Here is an 18,713-nt window from a genome sequence, read left to right as displayed (position 1 = left end):
CGCACCTCTGAGGTCACACAAGGCCAAACACCTTCCAAACTGGAGGGTCTAACTGCGCAAAGTTGCACGCCACACCGCAACCTGCCCCTCCCTTCCATTTAGCAGCCCCGTTCGGATCCCCTGCAAAGCTCACTTGCTTTGCCGGTATTCTCTCGACCTCACCCACCGTCGCGCCACACACCCCCTTCCACACGCGAGCCCACCCTTCCATTGCTCTGCGCTTCGAGCCGTCCAGCCGCCTGGCAAAGCACCCAGCAAGCCGCTGCGCTCACCTTGTTTGACACACTTGAGTCGGAGGGGGTCCTTGCAGTGTTTGATCACGGCCAGCACGTCCCTGATGGTGAGCCCCGCCACGGGGGTCTCGTTCACTTCCAGCAGCAGCTCCTCCGACACCAACTTGCTGCCGCTCTCATAGGCCACCTTGCCGGGCTTCACCTCCCCCAGGTAGGGGAACTGTCCGTTCTCGGCGCCCCCTTTCAGTTCAAAGCCCAGCTGGCCCTCCGGGTTCCTGCCAATGACACTCTCATGGACTTTGCTAGTCCAGTGGCTTTTCTTTTTCAAGCTTTTGGACATGGCAGTGGGGTGAGTCGCCTCAGCTCCTGAGGGGTTCCTTTGGGGTAAGGGAGTTGGTGGTCAGAGAACGAGGATGGAGGAGCAAGGGGGCCAAGAGGTGAGAAGAGCAGACTTTGCCTTCCTCCCCCTTCTGTTCGGTGCTTTCCCTCTTCTTTGGATGGAGTGTGGATGATGAAGGGGGAGGATGAGAGGGACGGCTGGGCAGAGGTAGGAGAGCTTGGGTGAGGTTGTGCTGTCCCTTGAATGACACTCAAGGCTGTGGCCCCGCAGCAGAGGAGAGCTGTGGTGGCGGCGGCGGCGGCGGCGGCGGCGGCAGCCTGAGCGAGCAGTAGCCGAGCTGGTGAGCGAGTGGGGTGGGGGTGGGGAAGGAGGGTAGGGATGCCGGGGGCCACCCCTGCGTGGTGCGAGTGGGAGCGCGCGCGCGCCTGGGTGTGTGTTGTTAGCTGATATCCATGGTAGCTGCAGTGGCAGCGGCGGGGTCCGTGTGTGTGTGTGAGTGTGTGTACTAGTTGTACTGTACTGGCAGGAGGGGAGGAGGCAGAGGAGGAGGGAGCAAGCTGGAGGGGGAGGAGGGCCGCGCGCGCGCGCCGGGTGGGGAGCCGCTTCGCCACTGTCTCCGCTCCCTCCCTCCGCAGCTTGACCCGGTAGTGAAGGCGGAGAGAGAGGCAGGCTGGGTCCGTCTGGCAGCCGACGAGAAGAGGCGGGAGCGGGAAAGGAGGGGAGCCGAGGCCCGGCGTGGGGAGGCCGGCAGGAAGGGCTTCGAGCCCGGTGCGGACCTTTTTTCAGCCTCCAAGCGGCCGCGCGGCTCCTTAGGCTGCTGCGCCGTGAGACGCGCCGACTTCCTCCAGACTAGCGCTCGGCGGGAGCAGAAAGAGCGAGACCTGGACTTGCGGCGCGCCCCCGTGACCGCGGCTTTGGCGGGAGCGCGGCGAGCCCCCTGGCGCGGGACCCTGCCGTGGGAAAGCCGAGCTGGTGGGACCCCGTGGACCTATGGGGGAGGCCTGGGCGCGGCGCGCCGGGTGGAGGCGGAGGAGTTCTCTGTTGAGAGAGGCTTTGTCTCCTCACGTTTTCAGTCAAACTTGTCGCAGAGTTCTCAGAATTCCCCCTCAGAGGAGCGGAAAGTTAGGGAAGTACAGTCTGGTTACCCAGACAGCGGGGAGGCAGACAGAGCATCACTTTGCGGGCTGCAGGCTCAGCCCGCGCGTAGGGCCGGGATGGGAACTTAGCCGAGGGGAGTTGTGGGCTCAAAGGCGATTCCAGGGACGTAGGGGAGGGGGCTTCACTTTTCCTTGTTAGGAGACGCGGAGCGAGGGGCCGTGGGGTGGGGCGGGAGAACGGTCGCCTTGAGCAGCCTCCTGAGCGAAGTGGGCTGTTTCCCCCGGGAAACTGCGGCGGAGACAGCTGGGGCACGTCCTCGCCCAGGAAAGTCTCAGACTCGGGCTTGTACCTTAGGAAGAAACCTTAAGATATCCTGGCCCGACCACTTCGTGCTCCAGAGAAGGAAAAGACGGCTCGGAGCGAGCTTGAACACCGCGGCAGAACCCGGGCTGGAACTCAGCTCGCAGGCCCACCACCAAGGCTCCTTTCCCTTCACCAAGTTTGCAGCCAGGAGGAGAGGTGAGGACAGGGGCGCCAAGATGCCGGAGGGCTGCCGATTTTCACTAGAACGCTAATTTTGTGTAAGATGTTAGGAGTGATTTTTGAAATTCCTGTAACTGGTAAATGAATTTCATTTGCTTTATTTCAAAATGATACGTTTGAGAAAGAAAAAAAAAAGTCGCACACCCACTCTTCTCTTTAAAGCAAAGCTTGAAAAGCACTGAGCAGTTAAGATTTTCAGTGTCTGAGATGAAGAGAGTGTGGGAGGTAAGTACAGTTAAAAACGTGTAGCCCACCCAAACAGAAAGACCAGATTTGAATTCAGGCTCTGCTACTTACCAAGAATGTGATACTGAGTTAATTGCTTGACCTTTGTGAGCCTCAGTTTCCTTATTTGTTAAACAGGGTTAAAAGTACTAATTTGATAGGACCGTGTGAGGCTGAATCAGGTAATGCACACAAATGCTTGCCTGGCACAGGTGGGTAGGCGCTCAGAATAGTAATTTCCTTCCTCTTTTCCTCTCAAGTATAGCTCACTATTTGGGGAAGAGGGGGATCAAATTTAGTCAGAACTAGAAGAGATCTTAAACATGAATTATTTAAACGTGTCTCTTTTTTTTCCCTTGAGAAGATGGATCCCCCACTGAGTTGGCTCCCGCTGATGAGGATTATTCAGTGAGCCAGGGGCAGTGCCAGGATCTGAAACCAGAACTGAAGGCAATGCCCAGGAAGGGGGAAGGCTTTTTGGAACATAGCCCAAGCTCACCCAAACAAGTTGGGTTTTAGCATTATGAGATACAGACCTACATGGAAATTAAAAATGAGAACTGAATATGTATTTTCAAACACGTTACAAACTGACATGAATGGGTAAATACTAATATTTGTCAAGTTCTAGCCACGTGCCAGATGTTGTACTATAGGCTTTACATTTGTTTCTCCCAACATCTTAATAAAGTAGGTATTATTATCATCCCCTTTTACAGATAAGAAGACTGAGGCATACAGAGATTGTCTTTTGCAAGGCTGCAAATTTAATCAGTGCTGAAGCTAATATTCAGACCCCAAGTGTTTTGGCTTCAGACCTGGTCTCATTCACTGCATTGTACTCTCTTCATGCACTTAACCATGTATCATACCAGTGATCAGTACTTAGTGTCCCCAGAGGTTGGGTCTGCATTTTATTGTAGGGAAAATTAGGGAAAAAAATGGAGTAGGAGTTTGGCATAAAAGCATTTCCCCCTCAAGAACTCAGAACAGTCATTGAGGTATGTGCCAACAGTTTAGTGCTTCTCAGCTCCTTATTCATCTTCTTTGCCCTTAATTGTGATATGTAGAGCTGGAACCTGTAAACATTGCTTTGTTCTCAGTTGGCCCAATGTTAGGACTTGTCAGTAGAAGATGCTGGAGGGACACTGCATAAAAAGAGAGGCCTCTTCTTGGTACCAGTGCTTTTCTTCTTGCTCCTATGGTGTGGTCAGTGAGTGGCTTTCTGGCCAGTGATGTGTTAGAGACCAGTGTTTGACTACCCTTCATTAACTTTGGCTGGTTCCCCAGTGTGTGGCTTTCTAATAAGCCTTACTGGCATCCCAGTGGGTGGATTCCTAGCAAGTTTCACTGACACCGCAGCTGGTGGTTTCCTCACCAGCCCAATCTGTGACACCTCAATGAATTTCATTTGCCGTCAGTTGGGCCACAGCCACATGATCTCCAATAAGATCTGTCTCCCTGTCTTAGTAGCGTAGAGGACAGGGATGGGCAGAATGGTTCTTCTAATTTATTGCCTAAGTTATTGGGGGCTTTCCCACAGCCTCAGAGGTACTGGCTGCTCCCTAAACCACTACCCCTGTATTTGTTAGTGATCTCCTCTCTTAGTAGTCACTCCCCTTTTACTAGTTAATAATTCCTTATATTAGCATTTCCCTGTGTCAGTTATTGTGTTGTTTCTGGCTCCTGCCTGGTTCTTGTGTGCTGTCGGTGTAAAGGGATCATGTAGAACCATCTGGGGACTTAGAAATTGGGATGCTGCGTCTAGCTATACAACTTGGACTAAGTCACCTAACCTCTCAGAATTTGTTCCCTCATCCGTAGAAAGGAGGTGATAATATATATAACAGGGTTGTGTTAGCATCATTTAAAATTTGGATGCATTTTAAATGCATGAAAAAAATTTACATGTATTCTGAGGACTTGTTAGGTTGTTTCCTGGGAGTAAAAAAACAGCATTTTCTGTCAGATATATTGTCATCAAATAAATTGTTGGTTAGATGCCTTTGCTAACTTTTCAGGGACAAAAGCACATAATTGTGAGTTCCAAGTTGTTCAAGTTTCCAGTGCTATGAAAAACATGACTGAAATTACAATCATTTTAAAATGCTAGATTCAGACTAATTTGATTACTTTCTATTCTGGTATCCTTCACATTTGCTTCATTTCTTCTTGTCTTCTTTACCCTTTCTGCGTTTGATGCCTGTGTCAAGAAAGAATTATTTCATTGATGAGCACTCTGTGCAGAATATGGCACTAGATTTTGCATGCTATTAAAAAATAGTTTAACAATCTTAAAAACTGAAGGGAGAAAAGCATTCTTATCACTTTGCGCATTCTCTGGCACAGTATAAATGCTCAACAGAATTCTACCTGATGACAGATATGTCCAGAGTGATAGTGTATAAAATTTCATTATATGACTACCACCTTAACACAGATTTTTATCTTTAGTACTAAATGATTATCTCTTTACACTCATACTAATGTCTTAAGGAAATGGAATGCAGAAGAGCACATATTGATGAAGAAAAGACGGAATATGCTTAGCAATGAGGCTGACGTTAAGAAGTCAGATTCTTCAAGAGCTTGGGACAGGGTCTGAGAGGTGATCTTGGTGATGATAATGGCAGTGTATGATAAACTTGACCCACTCCATAGTTTGTCTGTGGCCATTCCGATTATTAAACCTCCTTTCACTTCTGCTTCATTATTCACACACAAAAATGCTAATCCATATTTATAAGGTGGATTTATTTAGCGTAATACTGAGCTTCTCAGACTTTTCTATCAAAATATCTCTAACAATGGTATGCTCGCCCACCCCCAGCCAAGAATAATCTTATTTTTTAAGAGTAATCTTATTTGAAGTCTCTAGTTTTTATCTAAAAATTCATATGATTTTTCTACTCTCTAGTCAGTTCATATTTATATGGATATAAAATATGATTTTTCCCCCAACTTTGCCTTAAAGATGTTCCAGGAGGATTTTCTATGTTTATCTGCTCGTTTCTTGGCCCAGCCTGGTAACTGTGTAGGTATCTATAGCTTAAGTACACTGACTGGATATACAAGCCCAAGTTCTGGGGAGAGAATTTGGGCTATGAAGATAGATACGGGGACACTTTGAAACCTTGGCTCTTCAGCCTTACCCAGCACTGTGCTAAATGTGATAATAGAAAAACACTGAACTCCATTTTTACAAAATCTCTTAGTAGGCAGAAAAGAGAAGAAAGATCACTGAAAAAGATTGTATTGCAAGGAGAGGATTGAATGTTGAGAAATCAAGCTTCTTGAAGTTAGTGAGGGGAAAGTTTAGGGGCTGAGATACCTCCAAACACTTGCACAGAACTGCATATTTCATTTGGTATCTTATCAAACTACATTATAGTGCTAATTCTCTTTACCTGAAAACCTCAAATATTTTGATGACTATAACCTTTATATCAATTAAATTACATAGGAGGGCCAGAACTGTTTCACTGTAGTCTAGAATTAATGTTCATGATTGTGCTTCTGCATATTTTAGAACCATTTTATTATGTCTTAGTATTGCTTATAATATTGGGATGGAATATATGGTCCAAAGTCTCCACAACTAAGGAACTTCCTTTCAAACAGCACTGTCAGTTAGTCACCTAGCCCTTTGTAAAAGATCTGGGGACAGGCAAAATGTGACTACTTAAGTCTACGAGGGTATTAGATCATTTTAGTTCGTAGAAAGTTCTGAATGATGTGACTTTGGTCCTTTCGCACATTTTTGTATGAAGTTCCTGGACCATACAGGATATACGAAGGCAGGGAAGAGAACTGCCAAAAACATTTAAATAATTGCTTCACTTTAACTACAGAGTTCACAGTGTGTGGAGCAATTTGACCAGCTCAATAAAAGAAAGCATGATAATGTTTTTTGTTGTTGTTCTGTGACTTTAAAGTCATTGTAATATTTTTTGTAAAGGATAATGGGTATTTTAGTAAGAACTCTTGATACTTTTGCTACCTATTCAACATATGCACAAAACACAAAAGGCTAATACTGTATTTGGATCTGGAAATGTATACTTTCTTACGGAGTACTATGCAGGTATACTTAAATGTCAATATCTGAATTTATCTTTCTTTTTTAATATTTTGCTTTTTACTTATTCTGTGCCTGTCAGTCTTTTATCATCAGTTCACATTCCACTAAACTCAAAAAGTTAGTTTCATACCTTTTATACTTTAGGCCCTTCTTACCAGATTTTTTTAAACACTTGAGAGATTCAAATACTTCAATTTCATGCCATGAAGTAGCTATGTGTGCCCCCCCTTTTTCTTATTTGAATGAGTAGTTCAATTGCTGTCACTTTATACTTTGTGATTCTAAATCTTTTAAAACCATCTTGCCATTTTTTCATGCATTCATCCTTATAGAAAACTCTATCTAAAAAACACTCTTACTTTCTAACTGCTGCTTTTTTTTTCAAAGTATTATTCCTTCTCTTTTCAAATGGACATCTCAATTTATTACTTTTTTCTTTATAGATCTCTGTAGATGTATCTTCAGGTTCCCATCAATTCCCATCATAAATTTTAAAATAGACTTAAAATATCCTACATGGGGGCGCCTGGGTGGCTCAGTTGGTTAAGCGACTGCCTTCGGCTTAGGTCATGATCCTGGAGTCCCGGGATCGAGTCCCGCATCGGGTTCCCTGCTCGGCAGGGAGTCTGCTTCTCCCTCTGACCCTCCTCCCTCTCATGCTCTCTGTCTCTCATTCTCTCTGTCTCAAAAAAAAAAAAAAAAAAAATCCTACATGTATTTTTAATATGACATCTACTGCCCAAATTCTAATCTTGCCTATTTTTTTTAATCATTTTTGTTGTTAATTTAAAATACCAGCAGTTTCCATTGCAAGGAATAAGCACAAAGAGACAGTATTATCATGGACTCAGTTTTGTCAGTAGTGAACAATCTTTTTAGGTCTAAAGAAAGTGATGGAAAGAAAGTCAGCAAATTCTATTTTGAAATATTAAGGAACAATCAGATGTGTTTTCTAGTCTTTGGAAAGGATATTTCAAAAAATTCAAAGACCTGGGTGGCTCATTCGGTTGGGCATCTGCCTTTGGCTCAGGTCATGATCCCGGGGTCCTGGGATCGAGCCCCGCGTCGGGCTCCCTGCTCCGCGGGAAGCCTGCTTCTCCCTCTCCCACTACCCCCCTGCTTGTGTTCCCTCTCTTGTCTTGTCTCTCTCTGTCAAATAAATAAATAACTAAAATCTTAAAAAAAAAAAAAATTCAAAGAAAACTTCATCATGTTTCCTCAGCCAGATTGCTGAGAAGCAAAAATGCTGATGAACAATTGGAGACAATGAGAATGTAATTCTAATCATACTAATTTTAAAAATTTTGAAGCCTCTCCAATACTGCTCTCTGTGACGTACTTTGCTTTTAACCATTTTGAATGTCATGTATGTTTTTCAGAATATGATGAATACTAGTGATCTTATCCTGTCCTTCTGCCCTGCCACAGATGCATGTATACATATATCTTCCAAATATTACATATCATTCATGTAATTTATAGATCCACTGAAGCCCAATCATTTGCTTGGATATGGAATTATTTGAAAGTCCACCTCAATAAATCTCTTCAGTAGTTTTTATTTATATATAATCAGCTGAAAGTAATCTTATCTACTGAATTCCTATGAAATGCTATCTGATCCATAACATTTCTTTCTGCCTTTCATTATAACATTAGATTTATCTCAGCCTCACTTGTAAGCTATAACTTCTTTGAGAGCATGGCTTATGTTTGTATTCCTGACAGAAGTTGAATGAATAAAGGAGAATACAGTACTAGGGGAAAAAATGAAACATAACTACAATGAATGTGTGTGTATATATATACATCATTTATTATGAAAATGTCTATTATATTAAGCAAAGAATCAACTGATGCTAGTAAAGTAAACCCAGAAATTAAAAGTGTATTTCAAAAGGTCAAGAACAGCAAGAAGTTTAGGAAGCTGTTGTTGGTTTGAGGCAGTTGTCTCCCATTTTGGCTATTGAGAATATTTTTAAAAGTAAAAGAGGGAGTTTAAATTTAAGAGAAAATTGTAGTTTAAGATGGGTCATAGGATAATTGGAAAGCATTTAATTCTTAGACCATCTTAATCTTCCAACTTATCTCAGTTAAATTGTAGGGCAATAAAAGAATTTGGAGGTTTGGCAAGCCATTGTCTATAATCTCTGAAAAAAAGTGGACATTAGGGGAATCAGCAGAAAATGGGTAAAAAGCAAAGCTATCATGTGCTTCCCAAGAGAAGGATGTACTCCACAAACTATGGGCCACAAAAATTAGGACATCAAGAGAAAGAAAGGATAACATGAAGTTAGCATAGCTTCATAAAGAAGCCAAACACACGTTTTTGTTTATAAAGTGTGACTTGTTTGTTGTGGATCAATGTTAGCTAAATCATTAAGCATTAATGCCTTCACCTCTTTTCTCATATCAGCAATGAATACTCAAAGCCTGGGTCTCCATCGTCAGTGTAATATCTTCAAGTGATTTCAGTTTGCAAATGCTCTGTTAGCACATTCTCCACGTCTGACTTTACAGGACTGCACATAATAGGACTATTACTTACCTCTCGTAAGCACTCTCAATATCTCATGTGCTCATTCAATCAATTCCCATTGTTCCCTCATGTTAATTTGGTGGGATTGCTCTGGATCCTTTCAAAACATGGAAGCCTTTTCTTGAGTAATTCACTGACCCTAAAGCTGTCAGATATTTTAAGACCACGTCACGATTTTAATATTGTAAATGTGTAATGCAAATTTAATCAATATCCGTTTAATGCAAAATACACTTTGTGTAGGGGCGCCTGAGTGGCTCAGTTGGTTAAGCAGCTGCCTTGGGCCCAGGTCATAATTCCAGGGTCCTGGGATTGAGCCCCACGTCAGGCTCCCTGCTGAGCAGGGAGCCTGCTTCTCCCTCTCTTTCTACCTGCCGCTCCCCGTGCTTGTATTCTCTCTCTAATAAAAAAAAATAAAAAATCTTTAAAAGAAAAAATATATATACTTTGTGTAAATAAAACTACACTATGAAAAAGTAAATATAAAAAGTATACATTTTAAAATTTTACACAAATGTTTAATGAATTTCAGACTGTTATTTAAAGACAGTTATGAATATTTTACCTACAGTTAATATTGCAATAATTGGTCAATTAGTAGTTATATATGGTCTGGATTTAAATGAATTCCATCTAGTTTTGAGTCTTAATTAAAGAATTTGCATATTCTAAAGTCTTTTAGAGTATAAAGACTGCCATTTTAATAAAATTTCAAAATATTGAGAACATATAATTCCATCTAGTTTTGAGTCTTAAAGAATTTGCATATTCTAAAGTCTTTTAGAGTATAAAGACTGCCATTTTAATAAAATTTCAAAATTTTGAGAACATATTTTTATTACAATATAATGATGCTTCCTACTTAGGCCATTTAAAAATTTTTATTTCTATTGTCTACAGTATCTTGATAGGAGAACTAGAAATAAGGAAGTAATTCTTTCATTTAGTAGCAATAGTTTTGGGTTTTTTTTCTAAATCAGAATTGAAGAGGTAAAGGATTCCATGCACTTGGTAATTTCATTGGGTGACTGTAAGAGTTCAGGGACTCATTTAGATGTCTTGCAGACCACGAGAAGAATAAACATTGCATTTTCCTCTTAAAGGCCCCAAAATATTTTAAAGGATGTCAGTTTATATATAAACATTCCCTGAAGCTCCCACTTCAGCAGGAAGCTAAATAAAAGAAGTTTAAGTTTTCCCAATACTAATGGAGATTTACTTCCTAGTCCTTTTCTCTGAAGACAATTGTCTCTCCTCAAGGGTAGGAAGATTTACATATGATTCTAAGGACTAGAAACACCTTTTCTGCTCTCTCCAAAATGTTTCAGTATGTTTTGTCATATTGCTTGACAATTTTATGTTAAAAGATTTATCCTTTTGAGACAATAAAATACAAATATCTCTGAAAGGGTTTCTTCTACTTTAGTCCTTCATATGGCTACTAGTGAACAAAATGTGTTTATATCTTACAGGATAAAAGGAAGATTGCCAGCCAACAAATCCCTAGAGTCAGTACTACATTATATGTTGCTTAGCAATATCCACGATTTTCTCGGTCTAGTTTACAAATAAAGACATTAGAAATCAAGGGCAGGTTGGTATGTTATATGAAGTTGTGAAATTGGCATTTATTCTGTGTTTCTAATCTTTCTGTATTGACTTAAAAACAAAGGAATTGGCAGGTTAATAGGTGGTGTGTTAGGGTGGCAATAATTTAGTTGGATGGCATAGAAAGATGTTTCCTAGGAGATAATTTTTGTTTTTTAAAGATTTATTTATTTAATTAGAGAGAGAGCATGCACACGCACGCACTCGAGTGTGGGGAGGGGCAGAGGGAGAGAATCTCAAGCAGACTCCCCTTTGAGCACAGAGCAATCTCATGACCCTGAGATTTGACCTGAGCTGGTATCAAGAATCAGACGCTCAACCAACTTAACCAACTGAGCCATGCAGGCACCCCTCCTAGGAGATAACTTTTAGGCCAGGACTTGAATGAGGTGTAACATCTAGTTGTGAAAAATCTGGGAAGGAATTTTCAGACAGAGAAAAAAGAAGTATCTAGGACCTGAAGTAGTAAGGAACATGACATGTCAGAGACGAGGTAATTTTCATTTATATTATTTTATGCATTTGATTTTACTACCCCTTAGGTTAGTCTATATAAGGTCTTCCGCAAATTGGACCCTGCTTGAATTTTAATTCTCCCCTGATCCTTTCTCACCATGCTCCATGCTAGTCAGTGCCTCTGTGACTTTGTATAAGCTGTTTCTTCTGTTGAATAGCCTCTCATTTATTTATTCTTGGCTGATAAACTGACTCATCTCTTAAACTGCACCTCAAGCATTCCCTCTTTTAAGAAGCGTTCTCTCATTCTCTCCTGCCCACCATCCATAGAGTTACTCAAGTAACTTGACTTGTGCACTTGAGACATGGCTTTGCATTTACTGATTTACAGGTCTGTTTTTTATCACTAGTGAGTTTCTTTAAGACAAAGACATTGTTATAATTCATCGCCTAGTACATATGGTCCACCATAGTAGTGCTGCTATATAGTAGTACATAATTCTGGTAGTATATAGTAGACACTCAATAAATCATTGTTAAATAAATCAAGGGATATCTTCTTTTGTTATAACTTAACTAATGTGACATTTGTCTTCAGAGAAGTTTCCATGACATATTTATCCTAGTTAATAGCCATAAACTAACTCTTCACCACTATAGCTATATCCTATAGCCATTAGGATGTTTACAATTATTTCATCTCAAAACAAAAAAATGTTAAATATAATCATTTATATTTAATGCAAACTACACTCATGGAAATACGCTGAAAAGATTAATTTCTGACATACAGTTTTCAATTCAATTTTTTGTTTAGCATATTTATAATAGATTTTCAGCCTACTTTTAAATATGTTGGCATTGAGAACTAGGTAATATTTAATGAAAATCATGATTTAATAGCATGTCTTATGTGACTTGTTTGTTTCTTTTAATTTAGAGTAGTAGAGTTATATTTGAGATCTTCATTACATTTTATTCACCAGAACTCAAATGTTCTTTCTTAACCTGGAACCTAAGGGCTTTTCCAATTCCTAAGTGCCTGGCAGAATGAGAGTAGCTGGATGAGAACCTGGGAGGAGAAATTATGGGAGATGTGGCAAGAGAGGTGGGAGGAGGATATGGACATTTTGGCAGCACCAAACTTTAGGAGATGACAGAGATACAGCATTAAAGTAACCATGCAGAATTGGGAATACATATTCAGAGCTTTCCCCATCCCAGGAAGCTTCCAGTATACTAACACTTGCTTAGTGTCTAAAGAGGTATCTGAGTGATTGGCATATGTTCTAGGCTTTATCCTAGTCGGGAAGAGGCTTCTACCCTGTAGGTTCTCCTTGAAGTCATTGGGGCTACAAATGTATGATACAAATTTACTGAATGAACTAAGCTAATGAATAAATGTATAAGCCTTTAATATCAGTCCCCTTATTTATTTCTCTTTAAAGTTTATGTCAATGGGTACTCCTAGATTCTTATTTCATCTAATGGGATAGAATCTACTACTAATATTCTTTGTTTTGACGCTCAAATTATTTGCTTTGCCCTGGAGGAGCTCCTTCAGGATGGTTTGCTTATCCTTTTGACATGTGCTTTTGATTATTTGAACACTTTTTTGCTTCTTCATATAAAAGAGTATTCCAATTATATCTTGCTCTTTCTCTTCCTCAGCTCTGGAATTTGCCTTTCACCCCCAAGGAACCCTGTTCCTTTTAGTGAAGAATCATGTTTAGAAACCAAGATATATTTTGGCTTATTTATTGCTATTTATGGGCCATAATTTCTAAGCCCTTTCAGTGGACAGAGCTAGGAAATGTATATAGAGATATTTCAAGTGTATTTATATGTAATATATTAACTACACTTACACATATTAAAAATGATTTTATACTGATACTTCCAATTAACATCACAAGTCCCTTTACTTTTCATAAAAAGAGATAACTCAGAACACTGGCTTATTATGAACAAAACACTAGGATTTTGCATTTTTTTGTTTTTGTCTTTATTGTTTTTTTTTAAGATTTTATTTATTTGAGAGTGAGAGAGCACGAGTGGGGGGAAGAGCAGAAGGAGAGGGAGTAGCAGACTCCCCACTGAGCCAGGAACCTGATGTGGGGCTCAATCCCAGGACCCCAGGATCATGACCTGAGCCGAAGGCAGACACTTAACTGACTGAGCCACCCAGGTGCCCCAAAACACTAGCAGTTTTGAAGGGACAGTATTTGTTGCCTATATAAAGTAGGCCTGGAAAGTAATAATATTGATCTCATACAAAGCCCACTGAATTAGGTTTCGTTAATATTTAAACATAATGTATATTAGAATCTTAGATATCAGAGGGAGACATTTTCTAGAATTGTGATCTAGATGTTATACAGTAGACTCTTGCAGTATTGTTCTGGATCTGTGTTGGAAGAGAAAAATAAGATCAAGGGTCAAAAGCTTGTACTAATGCTTCACAACATTGTTAACCACATGGAGAAAGCATATTAAGCATACATTACACCCAGAATCTTGAAATTAATGCATATTTATGAGAGGAGTATAAACAAACAAGGAAGTATTACAATGACACACTGACATAGTGACACTAAGTACATGGGGAAAATACTAGTGTTTTCTCTTTGGATAAATACGGTGGCTACAGATACAATACTAGCCATTCCACTTAGCAGTAGCTTGACTATTACTGGATTACCAACTCGAATAACTTGTTTAGAGTTGAAGAGGAGGAGTTGTGAACATCTAAACACTGAGGATTTGCATCATAAAAGCCCTAGGACTAGTATTCTAGTTCTAACAGAGTTCTCTTCCCAACATGTCTTGGAGAACTTTAATCTAATGGGCTGTGTCTCCCTTACTAGGTTGAAAACAAGAGCTTCTCTACTTGTTTTACTAATCCCAAAGATTAATTCAGTAGAAGTCCATGCATATTTTTACTGGTTCCTTTGCTTTATCTAGAAAAATAAAATGTAAAAAATAGTTTGACAGTTTAAAATTTGTTTTATGTAGTATAGTAAAACAAAGATTCCCATTTTAATACCACATCATATATGCAGTTGCTAAATATTGCATTGTAATAATTTAATGACCTGAAAATAATGTAAATATATATATGTGTGTGTGTGTATGTGTGTATTCATGTAATGCTCTTTTTAACTTCAGAAATCATTTTTTAAAAGTGAATACTTGAGGGGCACCTAGGTGGCTCTGTCAGTTAAGCATCTGACTCTTGATCTCAGCTCAAGTCTTGATCTCAGCATCATTGAGTTCAAGCCCCACTTTGGGCTCCACACGCAGCAGGGAGCCTACTTAAAAAAAAAAAAAAAAGGTGAAGACCTAAAGAAGCCACCACTGTAATTATAAAAAAAAAATTTGACCAGTGTTAGAAGGCAAAATTAATTAACAATGAATAAGGAGTTATTATGTGATATATATCATATGTTTTGCATTTTATTTAATTATCAAAACAATATATTTGCTAGACTGTTATCCCCATTTTATGGAAGAAGAAACTGAGATTACATACTTTATTGAACTTGGTCAACTTCTTGTAACTAATATATTACGGAGTATTTAAAGCCACATATGTCTGACTCTAGACCCTGTACTTTCTTGAATGCATCATATAAAGCTTTGCACTGTCCCTGGCCAAAAACAACTTTTGTTAAATTGATTCTTCGCTTTTTAATCTGTAAAGGAAGTATGTTGGCCTATTTTAGTGATCTCCATGTTCTTAAAAAGCAGTAAACAATGTTCACTACGCATACAGTTTTGTTTTTTTTTTTCTGGTCTGTATTCATTATTGCAAAACAACTATGACTCAGTGATGCTTTGAACTTAATTTCAATTTTATTAATTAAAACACATCTGTATACATATGAAAACTACCAGTTGTGACAACAGAATAGAGAGCTTTGTTTTGAAAAGTAATTTATAACTGAAAATTGACCATAGATAAATTGTGAAGGTGGGAGCCACACATATGGGGGTAAAAGTTGGCCTGGAGTCATTTTTTTCTTTCTTTTTTAAAACAGTTGTAGCCATTAAACTTTTCTGTTGAAGTATAATTAACATACCGTATTCTATTCATTTCAGGTGTACTATATAATGATTCAGCAATTCTGTACATTACTAAGTACTCGTCATGATAAGTGTACACTTAATCCCCCTTATCTATTTCACCCATTCCCCCCCATCCACCTCCCTTCTAGTAACCACCAGTTTGTTCTTGTATTTAAGAGTTTGGTTTTTTGAGGCGCCTGGGTGGCTCAGTTGGTTAAACGTCTGCCTTCAGCTCAGGTCCTGATCCTGGTGTCCTGGGATCAGTCCCCGAGTCGGCTCCCTGCTCCCTGGGGAGCCTGCTTCTCCCTCTCCCTCTGCTGCTTCCCCCTGCCTGTGCGCTCTCACTCTCTCTCTGTCAAATAAATAAAATCTTAAAAAAAAAAGTTCGGTTTTTTTGTTTGTTTATGATTCACCAATTCTATATATTACTTAGTGCTCATCACAATATATGAACTCAATCCCCTTTATCTATTTCACCCATTTCCTACCCCACCTCTGGTAACCACCAGTTTTTCCCTATATTTAAGAGTCTGGCTTTTTTGGGGGGGTGGGGTCTTTTTTTTCTTTGTTCATTTGTTTTGTTTCTTAAATTCCACCTATAAGTGAAATCGTATGGTATTTGTCTTCCTCTTTCTAATATATTTCACTTAGTATTATATCCTGTAGGTCCATCCACATTGTTGTAAATGGAAAGATCTCACTTACTTTTTTTTTTTATGGTTGAGTGATACTCGTTTGTATATATACACCACATTTTCTTTATCCATTCATGTATGAATGGACACTTGGGTTGCTTCCATATCTTGGCTATTGTAAATAATGCTGTAATAAACATAAGGGTGCCCGGAGTCATCTTAAATGAGCTTCATCCAAAAGGACTTCCTAATAAGCAACAGGATCCCAAAAGAGAGTCTATGAAGAGATGGACCTGCTGAGAAGCAAATCACAGTGAATTGTAGGTGAGAGATGCCTAACAATGAATGGAGAGAGAAGTAAATGTTCTGAGGAATCCTGTAAGGAACTGAAATACCCTGCAAGGGAAAAAACCAAGAGTCAGCTTTGACACCTGCCAAACCAGACAGCAATGATGGCAACTCACGAAAGTACCAGCAGGCAGGAGCTTTCCTATGCCCTTAACTCTATCCACCATCTTGAACCCTGGTGTGATCAGAAACAGTGCAAGTTAGCAATTGAGGAGAGAAAGACAAGTTGGGAAAATGGAGGAATATCTATCCAAGCCGTATTGTATACCTCAGGCCTGCCTTCTGTTGCGTGGCTGATTAGCTGAGTGCAAAAGCTTTAATTTTAAATGAAGCTTGTAGTTTTTATTATACTCTGGTTGTACCTATCACTTTCAGAATTAAAATAGTTTAAGTAACTAAAGTACCAGGGGGATTTTTATTATTTAAGACAGCTATGGGACACCAACCAAGATTTTATCCAGGGAAAGGAGAAGAATTACCCTATGGAGCACACTTTAATGGACATTGTGAGAGAAAAAGTTATTTAATGATTTCATTTGTCAATTCTGTTCCTTCAGAATATCATTGTAGATTTATATATCCATATATCATATATCAAAAAATACACATTTATCTTTATATGTGCATGTATCAGATGGAGCACATTGCCTTTTGCAGATTTTGCTTTTTAAAAATTCTTACTTGATTATTCTCTTAATTGCATTTCTCTATATTTCTAAATTTTTTAGCTATAAATGAAGGGTCAAGTTTTTATATGCAAGATTCTATGTTTTTCTTTATAATTGGAGAAAATCATATCTAAACACCATGTGCACATGATATGTGACACCCCATCATATTTGCATGTGAATGTTTATAAAGTACAAATCATCTCAAATCCCAGGATCAGAATTAGATTTGAAAAAAAAAATGTATTCAATAAGATGTGTAAGATGAGATAGAATTAATTCTAATTGAATTCACATAGGATTTGAAATTAGATGTAAATCTGTAATATTGTATTACATTAAGTATAAATTAGTATTTGATTTGCATTCAGAAAAATGTACTATGTTCACTTCTGAGAACCATTTAGAACATTAGAACAGATATTCTATCTTTATTTTCTCTTTTCCCCTTGCCACTTAAATGTTATTGAAAAACCTGTCCAACTTGATTACCAATATTAAAGACTGGTTTTGAGAAATCCAGAGAAACTAAGATTCATATTTTAGAGAAAGAATACAGTAAGAAGTATTTTTATAAGTGTCAAAAAATGTTTCTTAAGAGGTAACAATTTTAATACCTTAAAAACTAATCTAACAAATACTGAACTTTAGTTAAGGCTAGAAAAGATATACAAAACACAAGAATTTCTTGAATAAATGTTCCACATTTAGCTTAAAGAATTAATTTAGGGGGGTGCCTGGGTGGCTCAGTTGGTTGGGCGACTGCCTTCGGCTCAGGTCATGATCCTGGAGTCCCGGGATCGAGTCCCGCATCGGGCTCCCTGCTCGGCGGGGAGCCTGCTTCTCCCTCTAACCCTCCCCCCTCTCATGTGCTCTCTCTCTCTCTCATTCTCTCTGTCTCAAATAAATAAATAAAAAAAAAAATCTTAAAAAAAAAAAAAAAATTAATTTAGGACTTGGTATTCCACTGTTAGTATGTGGACATTAAAGAAATGTTATTTGAAACTGATAATGGTAATTAACTTAGAAAATCTTTAGAATTTGGATTTAGGTCCTATGATTCAGAATTTAGATGTTGTCCGAAGGAGATTCGTATTGGACCCTAAAACTACCATTTAATTAGGTGTATTAAAAAAAAAAGAAAATTCTAACATAAAAAGCTGTTAATGTCCTATATGACCTCATTCTTACTACTATGATGTAGGTAATAAAGTTTATAAGACGTGTATTTATATTTCATTATTAACCATGGCTATTCATAAAAAATTAAACCCCAAAATATAACAAAAATGAATAGTTATTAATGTTTAGTATTACTCTGAAAATTGAGACTGTTTAAATACTGGTTGTGATTATATAGCATTCTGAATTCCGTGAATCCTTTGACAGTCCTAATTTCCTACCTAAGAGCTATTCTCCACTTCTCCCTTACTGACAGGACCCCTTTTTGTTCAGGTTGGCAGTGTTCCCGGATAAAATACCTTCTCAGACTCTGTTGCAGCCAAGAGTAGCATTGTAATAAAAGTACAGGCAAGGAGATAGAAGTATATTTCTGCTAAGAGACTTCTGGCATTATTTTTGTTTTTCTAATACAAACATTCTTTTTGTCCCTTTCTCTTTCTCCAGCCTAAAGCACAACTGAAGAGGCAGAAGCCATCCTGCCTCTATGATTAGACAAGCATGAAGATAAAACCTTCCCTGTGAGGATAATGGGACAAAGTGATAGAAGGGGCCTAGACTCCCTTCCTTTAGACTTCTTGTTATCTGAGGAAAATAAAATGCTATTACAAGTTTAAGCACAGAGATGGGCTTCTATTTTGTGCATATCAATACATCACAATTCATATAATGTCCATTAATTGGCAAAAGTA

General features: G+C 39.1%; 1 protein-coding gene across 1 annotated transcript; it reads left to right on the top strand.

The window, feature by feature from the left end:
- Positions 1-556: 556 nt before the first annotated feature.
- On the top strand, positions 557-18,638 carry LOC115940817 (uncharacterized). Its single transcript, XM_081799664.1, has 5 exons — positions 557-582; positions 844-913; positions 1,209-1,545; positions 2,026-2,190; positions 18,469-18,638. Exons 1-5 carry the CDS (start codon positions 572-574, stop codon positions 18,471-18,473), a joined length of 588 nt encoding a protein of 195 aa, XP_081655790.1. The 5' UTR covers positions 557-571; the 3' UTR covers positions 18,474-18,638.
- The last annotated feature ends 75 nt before the right edge of the window (positions 18,639-18,713 follow it).

Source organism: Leptonychotes weddellii, chromosome 12 (assembly GCF_054177405.1).
Source record: "Leptonychotes weddellii isolate Sample4059 chromosome 12, ASM5417740v2, whole genome shotgun sequence".
NCBI lineage: Eukaryota > Metazoa > Chordata > Mammalia > Carnivora > Phocidae > Leptonychotes > Leptonychotes weddellii.
The sequence above is the reverse complement of the archived record's forward strand: the minus strand, read 5'-3'. Positions and strand labels throughout refer to the sequence as shown.